Source organism: Oncorhynchus masou, chromosome 8 (assembly GCF_036934945.1).
Source record: "Oncorhynchus masou masou isolate Uvic2021 chromosome 8, UVic_Omas_1.1, whole genome shotgun sequence".
In the NCBI taxonomy this organism is placed as follows: domain Eukaryota; kingdom Metazoa; phylum Chordata; class Actinopteri; order Salmoniformes; family Salmonidae; genus Oncorhynchus; species Oncorhynchus masou.
Window position 1 is genome coordinate 9,164,606 of NC_088219.1, and position 23,216 is coordinate 9,187,821.

The window sequence follows — 23,216 nt, forward strand, 5'->3', positions numbered from 1 at the left end:
TTTTGAATGTCCCGTTGGTAGTTTAATCTTGCACGTAGGTCATCGATTTTATTATCCAAAGATTGCACATTTGCTAGCAGAATGGAAGGAAGTTGGGGTTTATTTGCCAACGAATTCTCAGAAGGCAGCACGCCCTTTGGCCCCTTCCTCTCCGCCTCCTCTTCACACACATGACAGGGATTTGGGCCTGTTCCCGAGGAAGCAGACTCGTTAAAGGAAAAAAAGGATTTTGCCAGTCCGCGGTGAATAATCTCAGTCCTGATGTCCATAAGTTATTTTCAGTCATAAGAGACGGTAGCGGCAACATTAAGTACAAAATAATTTAACAAAAAATAAGTTACAAATAACACAAATAAACGAACAATAAAACACAATTGGTTAGGGACTCACAAAATGTCTGCCTTCTTCTCCGGCGCCATGTTAGTCATTTCACACATGTTATCCAGATACTGGCTGTTAGCACTTGGTGGTCTATAGCAGCTTCCCACCAGAATGGGCTTTAGGTGAGGCAGATGAACCTGTAGCCATATTACTTCTACAGTATTTAACATGAGATCCTATTAAAGTTTTACAGGAATGTGGTTCTGAATCTAAACAGTAACACCTCCACCATTGGCATTTCTGTATTTTCTGTAGATGCTATAAACATGTGTTGCTACCACTGTATCATTAAATGTATTATCTAGGTGAGTTTCAGAGATTGTCAGAATAGCAATGTCATCTGTTACTAGCAAATTATTGATTTCATGAACCTTGTTTCTTAAGCTACATATGTTAACGTGGGCTATTTTAAGCACTTTTCTGGGATCCTTTTGTTTTCATTGCTTTACTGGGAAACTTATCAGAAGTAGATATTCTCATGTGTGCAGGGTGAGCTGCACACAGTGGACTTCCTACTTGGGCACACCACCTCAGTGCTAACAGTATAACTCTGGTTCATAGGCACATGATTACTGCATACAATAGCTGTAGGATCAGCAGAAGCATTCAGGACAGTAAGAGGGACATTAATTACGTTACTTACATTATGTCTTCCAACTCCCGTGGGATAATGTACATTTTCTCAGTGACACAATGGTAGGGATTAACTGAGATGGGCTTGGGTCATTGATAAGTAATTGTTTTATAATGCTGTGAACTAATCCAGGAAGCCAAATGATTAGGGTGGATCCAATCCTCAAGCAGAGAGCAAATCTTCAGCTGTTCTCAACTGCCCTTCATAATGTCATTGAATCCCGCATTAAACTATGATAGACTAAATTTCCTGATGCAGGTTATAAAATGTTTGGGAGCAGCTTATCGATGTCCTGTACTCGTGCTCCAGGTAACTGAGACATTTCTCACCATTGAACTGCCCAATCAGGAGGTAGAAATCACCTTCACATAGACAGGAGAAGGATAGTCCACTTTCCACACACACAAACACACAAACACAGGGAAGGGAAAGACAGAACACCTCCCACACAGAGGAGGGAAGTGGCTATTGTTGCGCGATTGGAACTGTGAGATTCCACTGAGTGCCGCGTACAGAAGGTACACACGCACGCACATAAACACACATACAGACATGGCAGATCACACAGGCTGTGCGGACTCACACACACCAGTTGACTATTTGATGTGAGGTTTCATCCGAACCGCAAAAACACACACAGGCACGTGCACGTGCGTGCGTCTCATGGGACAAGAGTACTCAGCTGCAGCGAAGTACCGATTATATATTGTATAATTAGTGTATGACAACACATCAAACACACACACATACAAACACACCTGGTGACTCACCTCATACAACTATATGATACACACACCTCATCAAATCTGTCTGTACTAGTTATAATTTAGCCTGCCAAGTGTCCCTCTTCATTTTCCTATAATTATACACATGACAAACAGCGCACACACACACACACAACGAGAGAGAGAGAGAGATAGAGAGAGAGCAGAGAGAGAGAGAGATCTTTTCAATAATAGCTGCAGAGATTGGATTGTTTTGTACTTCGATGAGAGTCTCGGACTATTGAGTCACTGATTCCTTTTACCTGGCATCGGGACATACACCGGATCCCAGTTCGTTTTTTCAGGACCAAGCTTTCGGCTGCCAATTCTATTTCTACACAATCAAACAGCTTGTCCCCAATTCTCATAGACACGCACACCACACACACTTCCTCCTGAATCACGCACTCGCATTTGCCTAGTTCTCAATTTCACATCTTGGAGACCAGTCAGCGGCAAGCTGATTGCAGGCAGGAATCCAGTAATATATAATAACATATGCCATTTAAAGAGATGTTTTTTTTAATCCAAAACGTGATACTGTATCATGTGTATACATTTTACGTATGGATGTAACCCTGGTGTTACAAGCGCTACAAAGGACTGGTTAAATTGCGTTCCGCCATGTACGGAGACTCAGGCTGCGTCTCAAGTGGCACCCAATTCACTAAACAGTACATTACCTTTGTCCAAGGCCCATACAGGTCTGGTCAAAAGTAATGCACACTATATAGCAAATAGGGTGGTATTTGGGAGACACCCTCAACCGTGAGGAGCACCTACTTTTCTGATCATAATTTCTGATTTACACAGTAAATATAAATGATTTGATTAACTCAGAGTCTGAACAATCACGTTATCCAATGAAATCGATAGTCCCTTGTCCTTTTATGTTCAGGATAGGCCACTGCTGAAATGTTAAAACTCTGAATCTTCATTGAAAAGTATTTTTCATTAAGTCTACTGTGGTCTTGCACCATGTCTCTTTCCTCTCAATGGGAACCGACCGTGATAAAATAAACTCTAGTTAGCACATGGTTTATATGTTATGCAATTTGTGGATATAATGGGATGATAGTTTCAAAATTAAAAAAACGAACACATTGATTAAATAGGCTACAATTTGTACAAATAGTAGGCTATCTGAACACGTATTTACTACACTCCTGAAAAAAGAGTGCTATCTAGAACCTAAAATGATGATCTGGCTGTCCTCATAGCAGAATCCTTTGAAGAACCCTTTTTAGTTCAAGGTAGAGCCTTTTGAGGTCCATGTAGAACCTGTTACACTGATGTTTCTACATGAAACCCCAAAGAGTTCTACCTGGAACCAGAAAAGGTTTTACCTGGAACCAAAAAGGGTTCTCCTACAGCCGAAGAATCCTTGTGGAACCATTTTTTCTAAAAAAGTGTACAGTACAGTGGTGATAAGATATATTTAAAGCTAGTAGTAGTCGTTACATAGATGGACCAACCTTGATGAATAAATACTTCTTCTTTTTTTAAACCTGCAAATGGTTTAAACATTTGTTATTATATAATACCTATAAATAGTTTACAAATACTGAGCTAATACCCACTGGCTAGTAATATGCAACATTGGGAGATAAGGTGTATTTGTTGGTGGTTGATACATTGAAGCACATTAGAACCCTCGGTGGTGATGTGTGTTTATGACGGTTGAATTCCTCGTCTGCGGTCAAAACTTCTTTAAAACTCTCTCCAAATTAACGATTAATAATAGGATACAAATGGAATATAGTGGTAGTGTGAAAAACCTTTCAATGATGTCATAATCATCTATAACAGACCCGGTAATTATGTGTGAGTCACGCAGATATTCTTGCTATTCCTTGAAGACTTTAAAAACAGAAGTGTATATTCAACCGGCATAGGGATCAAAATGTATTAAAGTTATAGGGTTTTAAGTAACTATAGCCGGTTGTGAAGTTCGGATTAAGGTTAGGTATTCTATAGTTTCAGTAGACAACTTTTAGTGAACAACAGTGAGCCAGCTTTGAAGTCTGTAAAACAGGCATATCGAACGTAATAAACCGTTTGCAATTTTCATAGAAAATGATTGGACGCACAACCGGTGCGCTATGACAAATAGGCTACATTTGAATTCAAATACAGAACAAGGGACAAAGTTAAAGTGTATGCTATACGTTTTTATAAATGCAGGAGTATAATCATTTTCTCAGCTGGCCGAAGAAAATGAGTTTACCTGGTGCCAATAGCAAATACTATAGGCACCATGCAGGTAAACATCGGTAATACATTTAGTTATTATGAAATAGAATATTGGTAATTCCAATTTAACCTACCCCTGGTTGCCATTTCAGACAGGTGCATGAGCAGCAGAATAGCCGATAGTACATCCAGTATCGGTATGGGAACTTTACCGCGTCTCATGTTCCTTGTTTTGGGGTCAGTTGTCTGTGATCCAGATAGCGCTCCACATTAGGAATTCCCTCGCGACTCCACCGGTGTTGCTCAACATTCTGCCGGTAACGAACATGACAGCGGAACGGTGACAGTGACACGCGGTCCCATATCAGATCACTATATTAAAGCAGAGGGCGTAAAAAAACTAGACTAATAACTGAGCAAGGAAAAGCTGGTCGGTGTGCGTCAACAGACTTCATCTCACTCTCTCTCTCTCTCTTTCACACACAGTCGGGTTCACAGACGCGAGTAAGGGGGGCTTCCTAACAAGCTGAAGACGAATGAGGGATCTCGTGCAGCGGCTGACAGTCAGTCAGACCAATACCATTTTCACATTGATTATAGCAAACAGACATTTTCGAGAAGAGCGGTAACGATTCTCGTGAGACAATACTTTTGTCTACATTTTACCTCGGGAGGTCGCGCAGAAAAAAATCGCATTCAGTTTGTGTATACAGTGGGTCGATACCGTGGGTAAATCTATTTTTTACAATAACGTTTGAATTGATTGTCATAGAAACATAAAAACAAATGCTAATTATTCTAAAAAGGTCCGGCCTATTTTTACAACCTTTGATTTGCATAAAAAGTAAAGTGATGATTTCATAAAATAATAAAATCATATTAAAACGCATTTAAATATCTAGTTCGCAATAACTTATGTATTGATTGTCGTAGAAACATCAAAAACAGTGTAAGTTATTCAAAAAAGACCTGGCCTACTTGTACAACCTGCATCAAAATTCGTGTTGATTGTCTAGTAATAATCAGGTTATATAAAATTGTAATTAAATCTATTATCCTCAATAGTTTTTTCATGAATTGTCATAGAAACATCAAACTAAATCCAAATTAGTCAAACCCTCAATGGAACTGACACAAGACATCACCTCCATACAAGTTTTGGCTTTACCAATTGTGTTACAGAATGACCTGTGTTGGCATCTAGCACACCATCTCACAGTACTATCTCAGAGACAAAATATGTAACTTGCCCTCCACACCTCTGGCCCTAATAACCAAACCGATTGTTTGCTAGGGACCAGGTTGCCACGTGCCTTATCACACCGTCGAGTCAGCCAATCACAGGCAGTAATCTTGGGTTTCAGATCCCCAATTCCTGCCGCCGCTTCTCCATCTTCTTCTAGCAGTTGCAGAGAGAGCGCCAAGCTCCTCTTCCCTGCCCAACACAACTGGACTCATTCCCAAATCTGTGGGATGGTGTGCTTGTATAAAGTAAGTTGTGGAAACTCTATCAGTGTATAGTACTGCTGGTTGTTCAATATTAAGCTTTTAGTTCTATACAGTTCTTTGCCAATAGTTTCTTCTCTATTCTGTAAGGTGCTGTATCTGTGCTTTCTTGCCCTAGTGTATTCATTTGGTATGTGAATATTCATTGTCTCTATTGTCTCTTGTTAGAGAACCACTACCATTCTACTTTTTATATGTCTGCCTGTGTATACAATACAGTATACCTGTGTGTCACTGTGAGGTTGAATCATTACCCATCTCCTCTGACTGACAAAATACGCAGAGCCAAACTGTATATAATTACTGAGCACAACGCTGTGTAATTAAGGAGCACAATGGTGTATAATTACTGAGCACAGTGTGTAACTATTGATGTACAGTTGAAGTCAGAAGTTTACATAGACCTTAATCTAATACATTTAAACTCATTGTTTTACAATTCCTGACATTTAATCCAAGTAAAAATTCCCTGTCTTAGGTCAGTTAGGATCACCACTTTATTTTAAGAATGTGAAATGTCAGAATAATAGCAGAGAGAATGATTTATTAGTAAATAATAGTAAAGAGATGTAAAGGTTTTTTCTCCTCTTCCTCTGAAGAGGTGTATCTAGGATCGGACCAAGATGCGGCGTGGTAAGTGTCCATGGTTGTTTATTTAAAAACATAAACTGAACACTCAATGACTATAAAACTATAAACGTGAACAAAACCGAAACAGTACAGTGTGGCGAACAAACACAGACACGGAAACAATCACCCACAAAGCAACAGTGAAACCCAGGCTACCTAAGTATGATTCTCAGAGACAACTGCCTCTGATTGAGAACCATACTAGGCCGAACACAGAAAACCAACCTAGAAACACAAAACATAGAATGCCCACCCAACTCACGTCCTGACCAACTAAAACATACAAATAACACAAGAACTAGGGCCAGAACGGGACAGTACCCCCCCCCAATGTGCGGACTCCCGCCGCAAATCCTGAACCTATAGGGGAGGGTCTGGGTGGGCATCTGTCAGCAGTGGTGGCTCTGGCGCTGGACGTGGACCCCACTACACCATAGACTTAGTCCGCCTCTGTGGCCTCCTAGGAATGGCGACCCTTGCCGCCGACCCTGACCTGGAAACCCTAATAAATAGGCCCACAGGACTGAGGGACCCCCCTGGACTTAACAAATTCCTCCGGACTGAGGGGCAGCTCAGGACTGAGGGGCAGCTCAGGACTGAGGGGCAGCTCAGGACTGAGGGGCAGCTCAGGACTGAGGGGTAGCTCAGGACTGAGAGGTAGCTCAGGCTGGTTGACGGCTCTGGCAGCTTCTGGCTGGCTGACGGTCCTGGCAGCTTCTGGCTGGCTGACGGCTCTGGCGGCTCCATGCTGACTGGTGGCTCTGGCGGCTCAGGACAGACGGGAGACTCTAGCAGCTCTGGACAGGCGGGAGACTCTAGCAGCTCTGGACAGGCGGGAGACTCTTGTAGCTCTGGACAAACGGGAGACTCTAGCAGCTCTGGACAGGCGAGTGACTAGCAGCTCTGGACAGGCGGGAGACTAGCAGCTCTGGACAGGCGGGAGACTAGCAGCTCTGGACAGGCGGGAGACTAGCAGCTCTGGACAGGCAGGAGACTCTAGCAGCTCTGGACAGGCGGGAGACTCGAGCAGCTCTGGACAGGCGGGAGACTCTAGCAGCTCTGGTGAGACGGGAGACTCTAGCAGCTCTAGACAAGCGGGAGACTCTAGCAGTTCTGGACAGGCGAGAGACTAGCAGCTCTGGACAGGCGGGAGACTAGCATCTCTGGACAGGCGGGAGACTCTAGCAGCTCTGGACAGACGGGAGACTCTAGCAGCTCTGGACAGGCGGGAGACTCTAGCAGCTCTGGAGAGACGGGAGACTCTAGCAGCTCTGGACATGCTGGAGACTAGCAGCTCCGTCGAGACGGGAGACTCTAGCAGCTCTGGAGAGATGGGAGACTAGCAGCTTTGGACAGGCGGGAGACCCTGTAGGGAGGAGACAGAGAGACAGCCTGGTGCATGGGGCTGCCACAGGAGGGCTGGTGCCTGGAGGTGGCACTGGATGGACCGGACCGTGAAGGCATACTGGAGATCTTGAGAGCAGGGCTGGCACCATCCGCCCTGGCTGGATCTTCACCCTAGCCCGGCAGATGTGGGGAGCTGGGATGTAGCGCACCGGGCTAAGCACGCGTACTGGGGACACCGTGCATTTCACCGGATAACACGGTGCCTGACCAGTACAACGCCCGCCACGGTTAGCACTGCTAGGAGTACTGTAGCGCTGAGCTGGCACAGGACATGCAGGGCTAGGGAGGTGCACAGGAGGCCTGGTGCGTGAGGCTGGCACAGTCTTCACCAGACGACTAGCACGCACCTCTGGACGAGTATGGAGAGCTGACCCAGGTGCCATCAAATCCCCGACACGCTTCGTCGGGCGAATGCCGTGCCCCATGCACCAACACAGCACCTCCAATTTCCCCATTAAACCCTTCACTGTCTCTGCTTCGCTCACCTCCAACACCGGCTCTGGTTACATCCTTGGCTCCTCACAGTAAACAGGGGGAGTTGGCTCAGGTCTGACTCCTGACTCTGCCACACTCTCCCTGTGCCCCCCGGCAGGAAATTTTTGGCTCTGCCTCTCGGGCTTCCAGCCGCGCTGCCGTGCCAGCTCCTCGTAATGCCACCCCTCTGCTTTCGCTGCCTCCAGCATTGCTTTGGAGCGGCGATATTCTGCCCATGGTCCCTTTGCGTCCAACACGTCCTCCCATGTCCATGAGTCTTGTGATGCTGCCTCTCCTGCTGCACTTTGGGGAAGCGATATTCCCCTGGCTTTGCCCAGGGTCCTCTCTCCTCTCCTCTCCTCTCCCAGGGTCCTCTCTCGTCTAGGATTTCCTCGAACGTCCAGGAGTCTTGTGTCTTCGGCCGCTGTTGCTGCTGCCCGTTACCACGCCGCTTGGTCCTTGTTTGGTGGGTGATTCTGTAAAGGTTTTCCTCCTCTTCCTCTGGAGAGGTGTAGCAAGGATCGGACCAAGATGTGGCGTGGTAAGTGTCCATGGTTGTCTATTTAAAAACATAAACTGAACACTCAATGACTACAAAACAATAAACGTGAACAAAACCGAAACAGTACAGTGTGGCGAACAAACACAGACATGGAAACAATCACCCACAAAGCAACAGTGAAACCCAGGCTACCTAAGCATGATTCTCAGAGACAACTAACGACACCTGCCTCTGATTGAGAACCATACTCGGCCGAACACAGAAAACCAACCTAGAAACACAAAACATAGAATGCCCACCCAACTCACGTCCTGACCAACTAATAAACATAAACATACAAATAACACAAGAACTAGGGTCAGAACGTGACAAGATAATTATTATTTCAGCTTTTATTTCTTTCATCACATTCCCAGTGGGTCAGAAGTTTACATACACTCAATTAGTATTTGGTAGCATTGCTTTTAAATTGTTAAACTTCCGTCAAACATTTCGGGTAGCCTTCCACAAGCTTCCCAAAATAAGTTGGGTGAATTTTGGCCCATTCCTCCTGACAGAGCTGGTGTAGTCAGGTTGGTAGGCCTCCTTGCTCACACATGCTTTTTCAGTTCTGCCCACAAATTTTTCTATGGGAAACTGGTGATCCTAACTGACCTAAAACAGGGAATTTTAACTTAGATTAAATGTCAGCAATTGTGAAAAACTGAGTTGAAATGTATTTGGCTCAAGTGTATGTAAACTTCCTACTTCAACTTTACACGATGTATAGGTCCCCTTGTCGGCCCAGTCTCCTGTCCACTGTTTTGATTCAAGGAACTTATGAAGACAACACTGAGTGACTTGTTCCTGCCAAAATAACTCCACAACCCTGAAGACCTCCACCTGACTGGCTGCCACCACAACCCTGAAGATCTCTAACTGGCTGCCACCACAACCCTAAATACCTCCACCACAACCCTGAAGACCTCCACAACCCTGAAGACCACCACAACCATGAAGACCACCACAACCATGAAGACCACCACAACCATGAAGACCTCCACAACCATGAAGACCACCACAAACATGAAGACCTCCACAAACATGAAGACCACCACAACCATGAAGACCTCCACAACCATGAAGACCACCACAAACATGAAGACCTCCACAACCATGAAGACCTCCACAACCATGAAGACCAACACAACCATGAAGACCTCCACAACCATGAAGACACCCACAACCATGAAGACCTCAGCAACCATGAAGACCTCAGCAACCATGAAGACCTCCGCAACCATGAAGACCACCGCAACCATGAAGGCCTCCACAACCATGAAGACCTCCACAACCATGAAGACCTCCACAACCATGAAGACCCCCACAACCATGAAGACCTCTGCAACCATGAAGACCACCACAACCCTAAATCCTCCACCTGTCTGCCACATTGACTCTCACTCAGAATAACCTTTTGAAGTCAAGTTTAATTTTGGATAAGCAGAACATGCTGTATTCTACATGTTGCACTGGACCAGGGTATCTATAATGGGATTTGGTTGGTTTATGATGTACTAATATGTGACACTTGAAACCTGTTAAGTTTATTTAACTTCGGCAAGTAAGTTAAGATCAATCTCTTATTTACAAAGACGGCCTACCAGGGAACAGTGGGTTAACTGCGTTGGGTTAACAGTGGGTTAACTGAACAGTGAGTTCTACCTGGTCAGCTCGGGGATTCGAGCTTGCAACCTTTCAGTTACTAGTCCAACACTCTAACCACTAGGCTACCTTCCGCCCCATGAGTCATGCAACAGAAAACCCAGTGCCTAAAGGATGGTACGGCTACGGATACCGTACTTACGGTATCCGTAAGTACTGGGTAGGGTAATGGTTTCATCCACACTGGCATGAAGGGAAGTCTCCCCTGTCCGACTGTCATGGCCCGGGTATGTTACTACTCGCCAGTGGGCAGGGGCCCCATTCCATAATGGAGGATTTGTGGGACTTTTACCGATTTTATGAATTGATGTTCTAATATGAATTACATGTTGTTTCTTCTATATAAGGTATTTGAGTAGCTGCCTTATAAATCAATTACTTTGAGGTTCTGAGGCTGTAAAATGAATTGTCAATTTCTCTCTGAGGAAGAACTAACATATTTAATTGTTTTAAGATACCAAGGATTATTTAGCTATTAGATTTAGAATTTTAGGACCCCTGTAGGTATATATATATAAAAAAATATATATATATATATATAAACAAATTATTTGATGACACTTACTTCAATTATCCCATTGAAACACATTGAATAACAGATTCATACATGGAAAAACAGACACAAAAAAATAAATCAAAAGGAAGTTTGTTTTGAAATGTCTGTCCTATCTATATGGCAGATCTAGATCTCAGGTAGCCTAGTGGTTCTACCCCTGAACAGTTAACCTAATTTTGAGATGTCTCCTGGTCTGACAAACACGCTCTAGTTCTGCCACCTTTTCACCGTAGATGTGGAAGTGCAACTGGAAGCGGTGGACTGAGACACAGATCATTCAACAAACAAAGATCTCTAGCTCAAATAGACATATATCGATGGGGGTTGAATTATTATGCTAATTAGATTTCCGACACGGTTGCAGACATTGCCTCTTATCTTTTCATATGCAAAAAGCTCGTATTCCTGAACTATAACAAAGAGTATTAAAACATTTTAGTGCGTGATAACATTGCAACTGTTAACTCCTATGTTTGTCATGAGTCTAATAACTATGATCTTGTTATTCTCCATTATTATTTATTTTTGTGATAATTGCCCATGTCTGTGTCTTTGTAACCCCTGCCAACTGACATAACGCAGCGTATGACTGATTAACACTATCAAACAGGAAGTCTGTCTCGTGTTCCTTTCAGTCTATAGTTCAAGTCAGTGTTTAACCAACACAAACATCTAGTTCCACCAATATCTAATCTGGACATGACATCTTGGGTTTTATCCTGAGTAGCGCAGCGGTCTAAGGCATTGCATCTCAGTACTAGAGGCGTTACTACAGACCCTGGTTTGATTCCAGACTGTATCACAACCGACCGTGATTGGGAGTCCCATAGGGCGGCGGTTATAAAAGGGTAAATAAAAAATAGCAGTGTTTCGTTACTTGTCATGTTTTGTGTTTGTTTTTTGTGGACCCCAGGATGAGTAACATGTTCAAAAAGCTGGTGGGGATCCAAATAAATAACCTGTTGCTCCCCATGGTGCACCCTTGCATCATCACACGACCTCATGACCAGCCATTCCCAATGGCCATCCCGGTCAACTAAGAGGCTTGCTGTAATTTCTTTTTCATGGTATATAGTCTGACTATAGTTCACTCTGGGTTCACAACAATCCTTAACCATTTTGATATGTCTACAGTAAACCATTAACCATTTTGATATGTCTACAGTAAACCATTAACCATTTTTGATATGTCTACAGTAAACCATTAACCATTTTGATATGTCTACAGTAAACCATTAACCATTTTGATATGTCTACAGTAAACCATTAACCATTTTGATATGTCTACAGTAAACCATTAACCATTTTTGAAATGTCTACAGTAAACCATTAACCATTTTGATATGTCTACAGTAAACCATTAACCATTTTGATATGTCTACAGTAAACCATTAACCATTTTGATATGTCTACAGTAAACCATTAACCATTTTGATATGTCTACAGTAAACCATTAACCATTTTTGATATGTCTACAGTAAACCATTAACCATTTTGATATGTCTACAGTAAACCATTAACCATTTTGATATGTCTACAGTAAACCATTAACCATTTTGATATGTCTACAGTAAACCATTAACCATTTTGATATGTCTACAGTAAACCATTAACCATTTTGATATGTCTACAGTAAACCATTAACCATTTTGATATGTCTACAGTAAACCATTAACCATTTTGATATGTCTACAGTAAACCATTAACCATTTTGATATGTCTACAGTAAACCATTAACCATTTTTGATATGTCTACAGTAAACCATTAACCATTTTGATATGTCTACAGTAAACCATTAACCATTTTGATATGTCTACAGTAAACCATTAACCATTTTGATATGTCTACAGTAAACCATTAACCATTTTGATATGTCTACAGTAAACCATTAACCATTTTGATATGTCTACAGTAAACCATTAACCATTTTGATATGTCTACAGTAAACCATTAACCATTTTTGATATGTCTACAGTAAACCATTAACCATTTTGATATGTCTACAGTAAACCATTAACCATTTTTGATATGTCTACAGTAAACCATTAACCATTTTGATATGTCTACAGTAAACCATTAACCATTTTGATATGTCTACAGTAAACCATTAACCATTTTGATATGTCTACAGTAAACCATTAACCATTTTGATATGTCTACAGTAAACCATTAACCATTTTGATATGTCTACAGTAAACCATTAACCATTTTGATATGTCTACAGTAAACCATTAACCATTTTGATATGTCTACAGTAAACCATTAACCATTTTGATATGTCTACAGTAAACCATTAACCATGTTGATATGTCTACAGTAAACCATTAACCATTTTGATATGTCTACAGTAAACCATTAACCATTTTGATATGTCTACAGTAAACCATTAACCATTTTGATATGTCTACAGTAAACCATTAACCATGTTGATATGTCTACAGTAAACCATTAACCATTTTGATATGTCTACAGTAAACCATTAACCATGTTGATATGTCTACAGTAAACCATTAACCATGTTGATATGTCTACAGTAAACCATTAACCATTTTGATATGTCTACAGTAAACCATTAACCATTTTGATATGTCTACAGTAAATATTAGCAGACCGTTTTCTCAGCAGTGTTGCAATGACGTGCACATAATAGCCCTATTACCTCTCGCCTATGTTTATAAACTTTTCATATAATTTCAGCTCTGGTATAATGATTTTTTTGATGGAAATATTGTTGCATCTTTTTTTCAAAGAGAAGTTTGAATGCGTAGTAATACGTAAAGATGATATCTGTCTAATCCTAAAATCTATTTCTGGGTTCTAGAATTTAGACACGTGAGTGAATCTTTGTTTTTCACACTGGAGGATTTGTAAATGTGTCATACATAATGCGATTGAACCGTGTTTATTAATGTCAAAAAGATAACTGCCGTTAAAAAATTACAGTACATTCCATCTGTTCCATGCGCACGCCACCTGAAGCGACAGAGAGATTACATCTACCGGAATTAAAATCGTGTGTCCCAAATGGCACCCTAATCCAATAGGGCTCTGGTCAATAGTAGTGCACTAAGTACAGAATTGGGTGCCATTTTGGGAGACATTTTAACTCTCTGGAGCCCTTGTATCCCATACATAATCCAGATGGGGATTAAAATGTTTCATATCTCTACAGTTCATTTGTGATTTCCTGTGTAAGCCTCTGCATACCCGAAGAGGTCTGGGCCATTTTGCTGGAACAAGTCTACGTTGGCTTTTCTTCTCTCTAAATGACTATGTTTATTAAACTACTCTGGTTTAATTTCTCTGGCATTATACCAACCATCCCATTTGAGCTGTCTGTTTGGGATAAATCTCCATTTTATTTTATTGTAGTGAATTTGTCCGGTAGTTTTTCTTGGCTATTATCGAATGAGCAACCCTCTGGACCACTGACTTGCAGAGAGAAAGAGAGAGAGAAAGACAGAGAGACGGAGAGAGAGAGAGAGAGAGAGAGAGAGAGAGAGAGAGAGAGAAAGACAGAGAGACAGAGAGACAGAGAGAGAGAGAGAGAAAGAGAGAGAGAGAGAGAGAGAGAGAGAGAGAGAGAGAGAGAGAGAAAGAGAGAGAGAGCACATCGGCCTCCACAGCCAAATGAAGTGGCAACAACTCCAGAATCACTTCTACCCACCCCTACCCCGCAACCACTAGAGGGGCGTCTAACCCCACCCCCCACCCCTACCTCCCAACCACAAGAGGGGCATCTAACCCCATCTCTACCCCCCAACCACAAGAGGGGCATCTAACCCCACCCCTACCCCCCAACCACAAGAGGGTCATCTAACCCCACCTCCCCACCCCTACCCCCAACCACAAGAGGGGCATCTAACCCCACCTCCCCACCCCTACCCCTCAACCACAAGAGGGGCATCGAACCCCACCCCCCACCCCTACCCCCCAACCACAAGAGGGGCATCTAACCCCCCACCCCCAAACACAAGAGGAGCATCGTCATCATCGACTACGATGGACAGCTAAGAATCAGGATCTAGTTCATTTAGATAAAGCCTAATGCCCTCAAACTCAACTCTGGACCTGGAAACAGAATCAACTGCTTTTTAAAAGTATTTTCCCCCAATGAAGGATTTCGACCTGGGACCCTAGTAGATGCAATTAATAATCAGGCAGAACAGTAAATCAGCAGGCTCCGAACCTCATAGGGTAAGAGTCAAATACCCCTGACCTGCTGCCTCACAGGTGGTACCACAGGGCAGAAACACACACACAGCTTGGAGTCAGGAGTTATCGCTATAGAGTGCTGATTAATACCCACAGTCCCAATTCAATTAAAAATGTACTGTCTCAATTTAATTCAAACTTGATCGTCGCCGCCGGCAGAATAATTTCTGCTTGCATTCAAAACAATATAGTTTACTTTCTTTAGCAAAACAATATTTTTATATTTTGTTCTTAGTTTAACAAATGTTGTCTCATCTCTTCCAACACAACGGGAGACAAAGGAGGCGAGAGACGAAGAAAGACCGAAGGAAGCATAATTAATTTACCAAGACTTTGAAGTGAGTTTTTTATGTATAATTATAACTCTCTGTCTGTAAGATAATCAGATTTCACTCATGGAGGAGGAAAAGTTGCCTTTCTAAACTCAAATGAGGTCTCTGCTTTACAGAGAGAACCATTCCCAAAGTGAATTGAGAGATTATTAACACACACAAACACATTTGTTCTACTATTCTTGTGGGGACCAAACAATTATTTCCAATTCAAAATGCTTTTTTCCCTAACCCTAACCCAACCCTAACCCAACCCTAACCCAACCTAACCCTAACCCAACCCTAACCCTAACCCTAACCCAACCCTAACCCTAACCCTAACCCAACCCTAACCCAACCCTAACCTAACCCTAACCCAACCCTAACCCTAACCCAACCCTAACCCAACCCTAACCCTAACCCAACCCTAACCCAACCCTAACCCTAACCCAACCCTAACCCAACCCTAACCCTAACCCAACCCTAACCCAACCCTAACCCTAACCCAACCCTAACCCTAACTCAACCCTAAACTAACCCTAACCCAACCCTAACCCTAACCCAACCCTAACCCAACACTAACCCAACCCTAACCCAACCCTAACCCTAACCCTAACCCAACCCTAACCCAACCCTAACCAAACCCTAACCCTAACCCAACCCTAACCCTAACCCAACCCTAACCCATCCCTAACCCAACCCTAACCCTAACCCCAACCCTAACCCAACCCTAACCCTAACCCTAACCCAACCCTAACCCAACCCTAACCCAACCCTAACCCTAACCCTAACCCCAACCCTAACCCTAACCCAACCCTAACACTAACCCTAACCCTAACCCTAACCCCAACCCTAACCCAACCCTAACCCTAACCCAACCCTAACCCTAACCCTAACCCTAACCCAACCCTAACCCTAACCTTAACCCTAACCCAACCCTAACCCTAACCCAACCCTAACCCAACCCTAACCCAACCCTAACCAAACCCCAACCCAACCCTAACCAAACCCTAACCCAACCCTAACCCAACCCTAACCCATCCCTAACCCAACCCTAACCCTAACCCAACCCTAACCCAACCCTAACCCAACCCTAACCAAACCCCAACCCTAAACTAAATTACCCTTAAGCCCAAACCTCTTAACCCGAGCTGCGTGGCCCTTCGGGAGTCAGGAAGGAAGTGCAGCTGGTGAGTTCAGTAATAAACAGAACAAACCAAGAAACATGAGTAGTATGCATACATTTACATTTACATTTACATTTACATTTAAGTCATTTAGCAGACGCTCTTATCAATACTGCCTGGGGAATAGCGTGAAGGGAGTGTCAGATATAGGGGAGGTAATCAATGAAATGATGGAGTCCAAGTGTGCCTTATGATGAAGCTGAAGCGCCGGTGCACATAATGATGAATGCCAGGTGCACCGTCATTCTGAATGCCCTGCGATGTGGAACACCGGAGGGGAGGATCGGGAGTAGAAGTGACAACACAACCCTAACCCAACCCTAACCCAACCCTAATCCTAACCCAACCCTAACCCTAACCCAACCCTAACCCAACCCTAACCCAACCCTAACCCTAACCCAACCCTAATCCTAACCCAACCCTAACCCTAACCCAACCCTAACCCAACCCTAACCCTAACTCTAACCCTACCCAACCCTAATCCTAACCCATCCCTAATCCTAACCCAACCCTAACCCTAACCCAACCCTAATCCTAACCCAACCCTAATCCTAACCCTAACCCTGACCCTAACCCAACCCTAATCCCAACCCAACCCTAACCCTAACCCAACACTAACCCAACCCTAACCCTAACCCAACCCTAATCCTAACCTAATCCTAACACAACACTAATCCTAACCTTAATCCTAACCCTAACCCAACCCTAATCCTAACCCCAACCCTAATCCTAACCCTAATGATTTAGATGCACTATTGTAAAGTGGCTGTTCCACTGGATGTCAGAAGGTGAATTCACCAATTTGTAAGTCGCTCTGGATAAGAGCGTCTGCTAAATGACTTAAATGTAAATGTAAACCTAGCCTAAAATAGCCTTTTTCTTTTTGGAGACCGGTGAAACGTCCCCACCTGTCTGAATTGTCCTTGTGACATCGGCTGATGTAAAAAGGGCCTTATAAATACATTTGATTGAGTGATGTAATTGAATCCTGGCCTGAGACTGGATCATTAGTGTGACTACTCTGGTTGATGGGATTGAATCCTGGCCTAAAACTGGATCTTTAGTGTGACTAATCTGGTTGATAAAATGGAATCCTGGCCTAAAACTGGATCTTTAGTGTGACTAATCTGGTTGATAAGATAGAATCCTGGCCTAAAACTGGATCTTTAGTGTGACTAATCTGGTTGATAAAATGGAATCCTGGCCTAAAACTGGATCTTTAGTGTGACTAATCTGGTTGATAAGATAGAATCCTGGCCTAAAACTGGATCTTTAGTGTGACTAATCTGGTTGATAAGATAGAATCCTGGCCTAAAACTGTGTCCTTAGAGTGACTAATCTGGTTGATATGGTTGAATCCTGGCCCAAGACTGAATCATTAGTGTGACAACTCTGGTTGATGGGATTGACTCCTGGCCTAAAACTAGATTCTTAGTGACTACTCTGCTTCCGCTACATAGCCAGGCAATTAGGGCATTCATTAATAATTGGCTGCTATGTGAGCTTCTGTCTAGGTTTCAGGTACAGTTGAAGTCAGAAGTTTACATACACCTGAGCCAAATTAATTTAAACTCAGTTTTTCACAATTCCTGACATTTAATCCTAGTAACAATTCCCTGTCTTAGGTCAGTTAGAATCACCACTTTATTTTAAGAATGTGAAATGTCAGAATAATAGCAGAGAGAATGATTTATTTCAGTGGGTCAGACATTTACATACACTCAATTAGTATTTGGTAGCATTGCCTTTAACTGGTTTAACTTGGGTCAAACGTTTCGAGTAGCCTTCCACAAGCTTCCCACAATAAGTAGGGTGAATTTTGGCCCATTCCTCCTGACAAAGCTGGAGTAACTGAGTCAGATGTGTAGGCCTCCTTGCTCGCACACGCTTTTTCAGTTCTGCCCACAAATTTTTTATAGGATTGAGGTCAGGGCTTTGTGATGGTCAGTAAAAATACCTTGACTTTGTTGTCCTTAAGCCATTTTGCCACAACTTTGGAAGTGTGCTTGGGATCATTGTCCATTTGGAAGACTCATTTGCGAGCAAGCTTTAACTTATTGACTGATGTCTTGAGCTTCAATATATCCACATAATTTTCAATTCCCCATGATGCCATCTATTTTGTGAAGTGCACCAGTCCCTCATGCAGAAAAGCACCCCCACAACGTGATGCTGCCACCCCCGTGCTTCAAGGTTAAGATTGTGTTCTGTGACTTGCTAGCCTCCCCCTTTTCCCTCCAAACATAACAATGGTCATCATGACCAAACAGTTCTATTATTGTTTCATCAGACCAGAGGACATTTCCCCAAAAAGTACAATCTTTGTCCCCATGTGCAGTTGCAAACTGTAGTCTGTCTTATTAATAACGGTTTTGTAGCCGTGGTTTCTTCCTTGCTGAGCGGCCTTTCAGGTTATGTCAATATGGGACTCGTTTACTGTGGATATAGATACTTTTGTACCTGTTTCCTCCAGCATCTTCACAAGGTCCTTTGCTGTTGTTCTGGGATTGATTTGCACTTTTTGCACCAAAAGTACGTTAATCTCTAGGAGACAGAGCGCGTCGCCGTCCTGAGCGGTGTGACGGCTGCGTGGTTCTATGGTGTTTATACTTGCGTACTATTGTTTGTACAGATGAACGTGGTACTTTCAGCCGTTTGGAAATTGCTCCCAACGACGAACTTGTGAAGGTCTACAAATGTTTGGCTGATTTCTTTTGATTTTCCCATGATGTCAAGCAAAGAGGCACTGAGTTTGAAGGTAGGCCTTGAAATACATCCACAGGTACACCTCCAATTGACTCAAATGATGTCAATTAGCCTATCAGAAGCTTCTAAAGCCATGACATAATTTTCTGGAATTTTCCACGCTGTTTAAAGGCACAGTCAACTTACTGTATGTAAAGTCCTGACCCACTGGAATTGTGATACAGTGAATTATAAGTTAAATAATCTGTCTGTAAACAATTGTTGGAAAAATTACTTGTGTTATGCGCAATGTAGATGTCCTAACCAACTTCCCAAAACTATAGTTTGTTAACAAGAAATGTGTGGAGTGGTTGAAAAACGAGTTTTAACAACTCCAACGTAAGTGTATATCATCTTCCAACTTCAACTGTAAGTAAAGTGGTCAGGTTAGGTGGGGTAACCCGCTCAACATTCAGTTAGTTCAACATTCAATCCATTCAAAAAGTGCAGCAAAGCCATCTCTCTGTTCCAGTCTGACAACAGCAGAGCATTGTTTAAGCGGCCATTGTTATTTCCCAAATGACACCCTATGGGCCCTGGTCAAAGGTGGTGCAGTATAAAGGGAATAGGGTGCCATTTATGATTGAATTCTGTTAAGGTCTCAGAGATCGCAAATCCTTTCCTAATAACATCAGGGGTTGATGTCACTGGGCTCCCGAGTGGTGCAGTGGTCCAAGGCATTGCTGTGCATAGAGGGGTCACTGCAGTCTCTGGTTCAACTCCAGGCTGCTTCGTATCTGGCTGTGATTGGGCGGTGCACAATTGGCCCAGCGTTGTCTGGGGTAGGCTGTCATTGTAAATAAGATTTTGTTCTTAACTGACTTGCCTAGTTAAATGACGGTTACACAAGATCAGAGTGAGAAACCTGGCCGATGCCTCTCATATTACCTGGTTGTACTAACAGACTGAAACAGGTATACTCCAAAAATATATTTTTTATTTCCAATAAATAATAATAACTACACAGACTTAGTTAAAATAGCCCCCCAAAAATAATTTTGATGATAAAACTGTAGGAGCACAAAATCTCAAACTCCTCAACTCATCCTTGTCAAATCTCTCTCTTCTGCAAATAATCAGGTTTATTGGTGAGTGGCAAACGGAGAGGTTTATAGTGAGTACAATTAACTAAAAGCTGTATTACCATCTGAAAAGAATAACAATACAATTAAATAGACTGCTTTTGATTAAATGATGAAAAAGATATCAAATACATCAGTGGAGGCTGCTGAGGGGAGGACGGCTCATAATAATATCTGGAGCGGAGCAGATGGAATGGCATCAAACAGTGTATTTGATACCATTTGATGTATTTGATACCATTCCACCTACTCCGCTCCAGCCATTGCCAAGAGCACGTCCTCCCCAAACATCCCGTGAAATACATGTATGTGTAGATTAACCCCATAGGTACTGGACTATATGGGGATTATGGTAACATTTGGGCTGTATCCTGAATAACCAAAGTGGAACAATGACTTTGAAGGGGATCATGTGTCACGACTTCTGTCGAAGTCGTTGCCTCTCCTTGTTCGGGCGGTGCTCGGCATTCAACGTCACCGGTCTTCTAGCCATCATTGATCCATTTTTCATTTTCCAGTTGGTTTTGTCTTGTCTTCCCACACACCTGTTTTCAATCCCATTCATTACCTGTTTTCAATCCCATTCATTACCTATTTAACCCTCTGTTTCCCCTCATGTCTTTGTCAGAGATTGTTTTATTGTCAGTGTAGTTTTATGTTGTACAGGTGCGTTTCGGGTCCTCGTACCCATGTTTGTTTATGTATGTACCTTTTAGTGTTATGGAGCATGTTACATGGACTTTATTAAAAGACTCCATTTTACACTCCGTTTGACTCTCCTGCGCCTGACTTCCCTGCCACCTATACACCTATGCATGACATCATGCTTAATCTGTAGCTGGTTCTCTATAGCTGGGTCGTTCCACCAATTGAATACCTTTTGGGTTGTGTAAATTAGCAATACAAAACATTTGATTTCACCTCATTTTAACATTTTCACACAAAGAGCACATTTTCAACTTTATAAAAACATGTTTTCCTATCTGAAGAGGTTAAATCACTACAATTACTGTGGTAAGTGCCATCAGAAAGTATTCACACCCTTAGACATTTTACACATTTTGTTGTGTTACAAGGTGGAATTAAACCTCATTTGTGCCAGGTGTGATAGCCCTCCTAAATAGCTCGGGCTAATGTTCCTATCGACTTAGTAATGCCAGCAGGCTAATGTTACTATCGACTCAGTAAGGCCAGCAGGCTAATGTTCCTATCGACTCAGTAAGGCCAGCAGGCTAATGTTCCTATCGACTCAGTAAGGCCAGCAGGCTAATGTTCCTATGACTCAGTAAGGCCAGCAGGCTAATGTTCCTATAGACTCAGTAAGGCCAGCAGGCTAATGTTCCTATCCACTCAGTAAGGCCAGCAGGCTAATGTTCCTATCGACTCAGTAAGGCCAGCAGGCTAATGTTCCTATCGACTCAGTAAGGCCAGCAAGCTAATGTTCCTATCGACTCAGTAAGGCCAGCAGGCTGATGTTCCTATGACTCAGTAAGGCCAGCAGGCTAATGTTCCTATAGACTCAGTAAGGCCAGCAGGCTAATGTTCCTATCGACTCAGTAAGGCCAGCAGGCTAATGTTCCTATCGACTCAGTAAGGCCAGCAGGCTAATGTTCCTATCGACTCAGTAAGGCCAGCAGGCTAATGTTCCTATGACTCAGTAAGGCCAGCAGGCTAATGTTCCTATCGACTCAGTAAGGCCAGCAGCCTAATGTTCCTATCGACCCAGTAAGGCCAGCAGGCTAGTGTTCCTATCGACTCAGTAAGGCCAGCAGGCTAATGTTCCTATCCACTCAGTAAGGCCAGCAGGCTAATGTTACTATAGACTCAGTAAGGCCAGCAGGCTAATGTTCCTATAGACTCAGTAAGGCCAGCAGACAAATGTTCCTATGACTGAGTAAGGCCAGCTGGCTAATGTTCCTATCGACTCAGTAAGGCCAGCAGGCTAATGTTCCTATGACTCAGTAAGGCCAGCAGGCTAATGTTCCTATCGACTCAGTAAGGCCAGCAGGCTAATGTTCCTATAGACTCAGTAAGGCCAGCAGGCTAATGTTCCTATGACTCAGTAAGGCCAGCAGGCTAATGTTCCTATAGACTCAGTAAGGCCAGCAGGCTAATGTTCCTATAGACTCAGTAAGGCCAGCAGGCTAATGTCCCTATAGACTCAGTAAGGCCAGCAGGCTAATGTTCCTATAGACTCAGTAAGGCCAGCAGGCTAATGTTCCTATAGACTCAGTAAGGCCAGCAGGCTAATGTTCCAATAGACTCAGTAAGGCCAGCAGGCTGATGTTCCTATAGACCCAGCAGGCTAATGTTCCTATAGACTCAGTAAGGCCAGCAGGCTAATGTTCCTATAGACTCAGTAAGGCCAGCAGGCTAATGTTCCTATGACTCAGTAAGGCCAGCAGGCTAATGTTCCTATAGACTCAGTAAGGCCAGCAGGCTATTGTTCCTATCGACTCAGTAAGGCCAGCAGCCTAATGTTCCTATCAACCCAGTAAGGCCAGCAGGCTAGTGTTCCTATGACTCAGTAAGGCCAGCAGGCTAATGTTACTATAGACTCAGTAAGGCCAGCAGGCTAATGTTCCTATAGACTCAGTAAGGCCAGCAGGCTAATGTTCCTATCGACTCAGTAAGGCCAGCAGGCTAATGTTCCTATCGACTCAGTAAGGCCAGCTGGCTAATGTTCCTATCGACTCAGTAAGGCCAGCAGGCTAATGTTCCTATAGACTCAGTAAGGCCAGCAGGCTAATGTTCCTATGACTCAGTAAGGCCAGCAGGCTAATGTTCCTATGACTGAGTAAGGCCAGCTGGCTAATGTTCCTATCGACTCAGTAAGGCCAGCAGGCTAATGTTCCTATGACTCAGTAAGGCCAGCAGGCTAATGTTCCTATCGACTCAGTAAGGCCAGCAGGCTAATGTTCCTA

At 43.1% G+C, this 23,216-nt stretch overlaps 1 protein-coding gene across 1 annotated transcript in view; it reads right to left on the reverse strand.

The window, feature by feature from the left end:
- The window catches only part of LOC135544044 (relaxin receptor 2-like), a 234,767-nt gene extending 230,362 nt beyond the window's left edge, over positions 1–4,405 (reverse strand). The window contains exon 1 of the mRNA XM_064971403.1: positions 4,107–4,405. Coding sequence (XP_064827475.1) covers positions 4,107–4,194 — 88 coding nt within the window. The 5' untranslated portion in view covers positions 4,195–4,405. The remainder of the gene's footprint in view (positions 1–4,106) is intronic.
- Between the last annotated feature and the right edge of the window lie 18,811 nt (positions 4,406–23,216).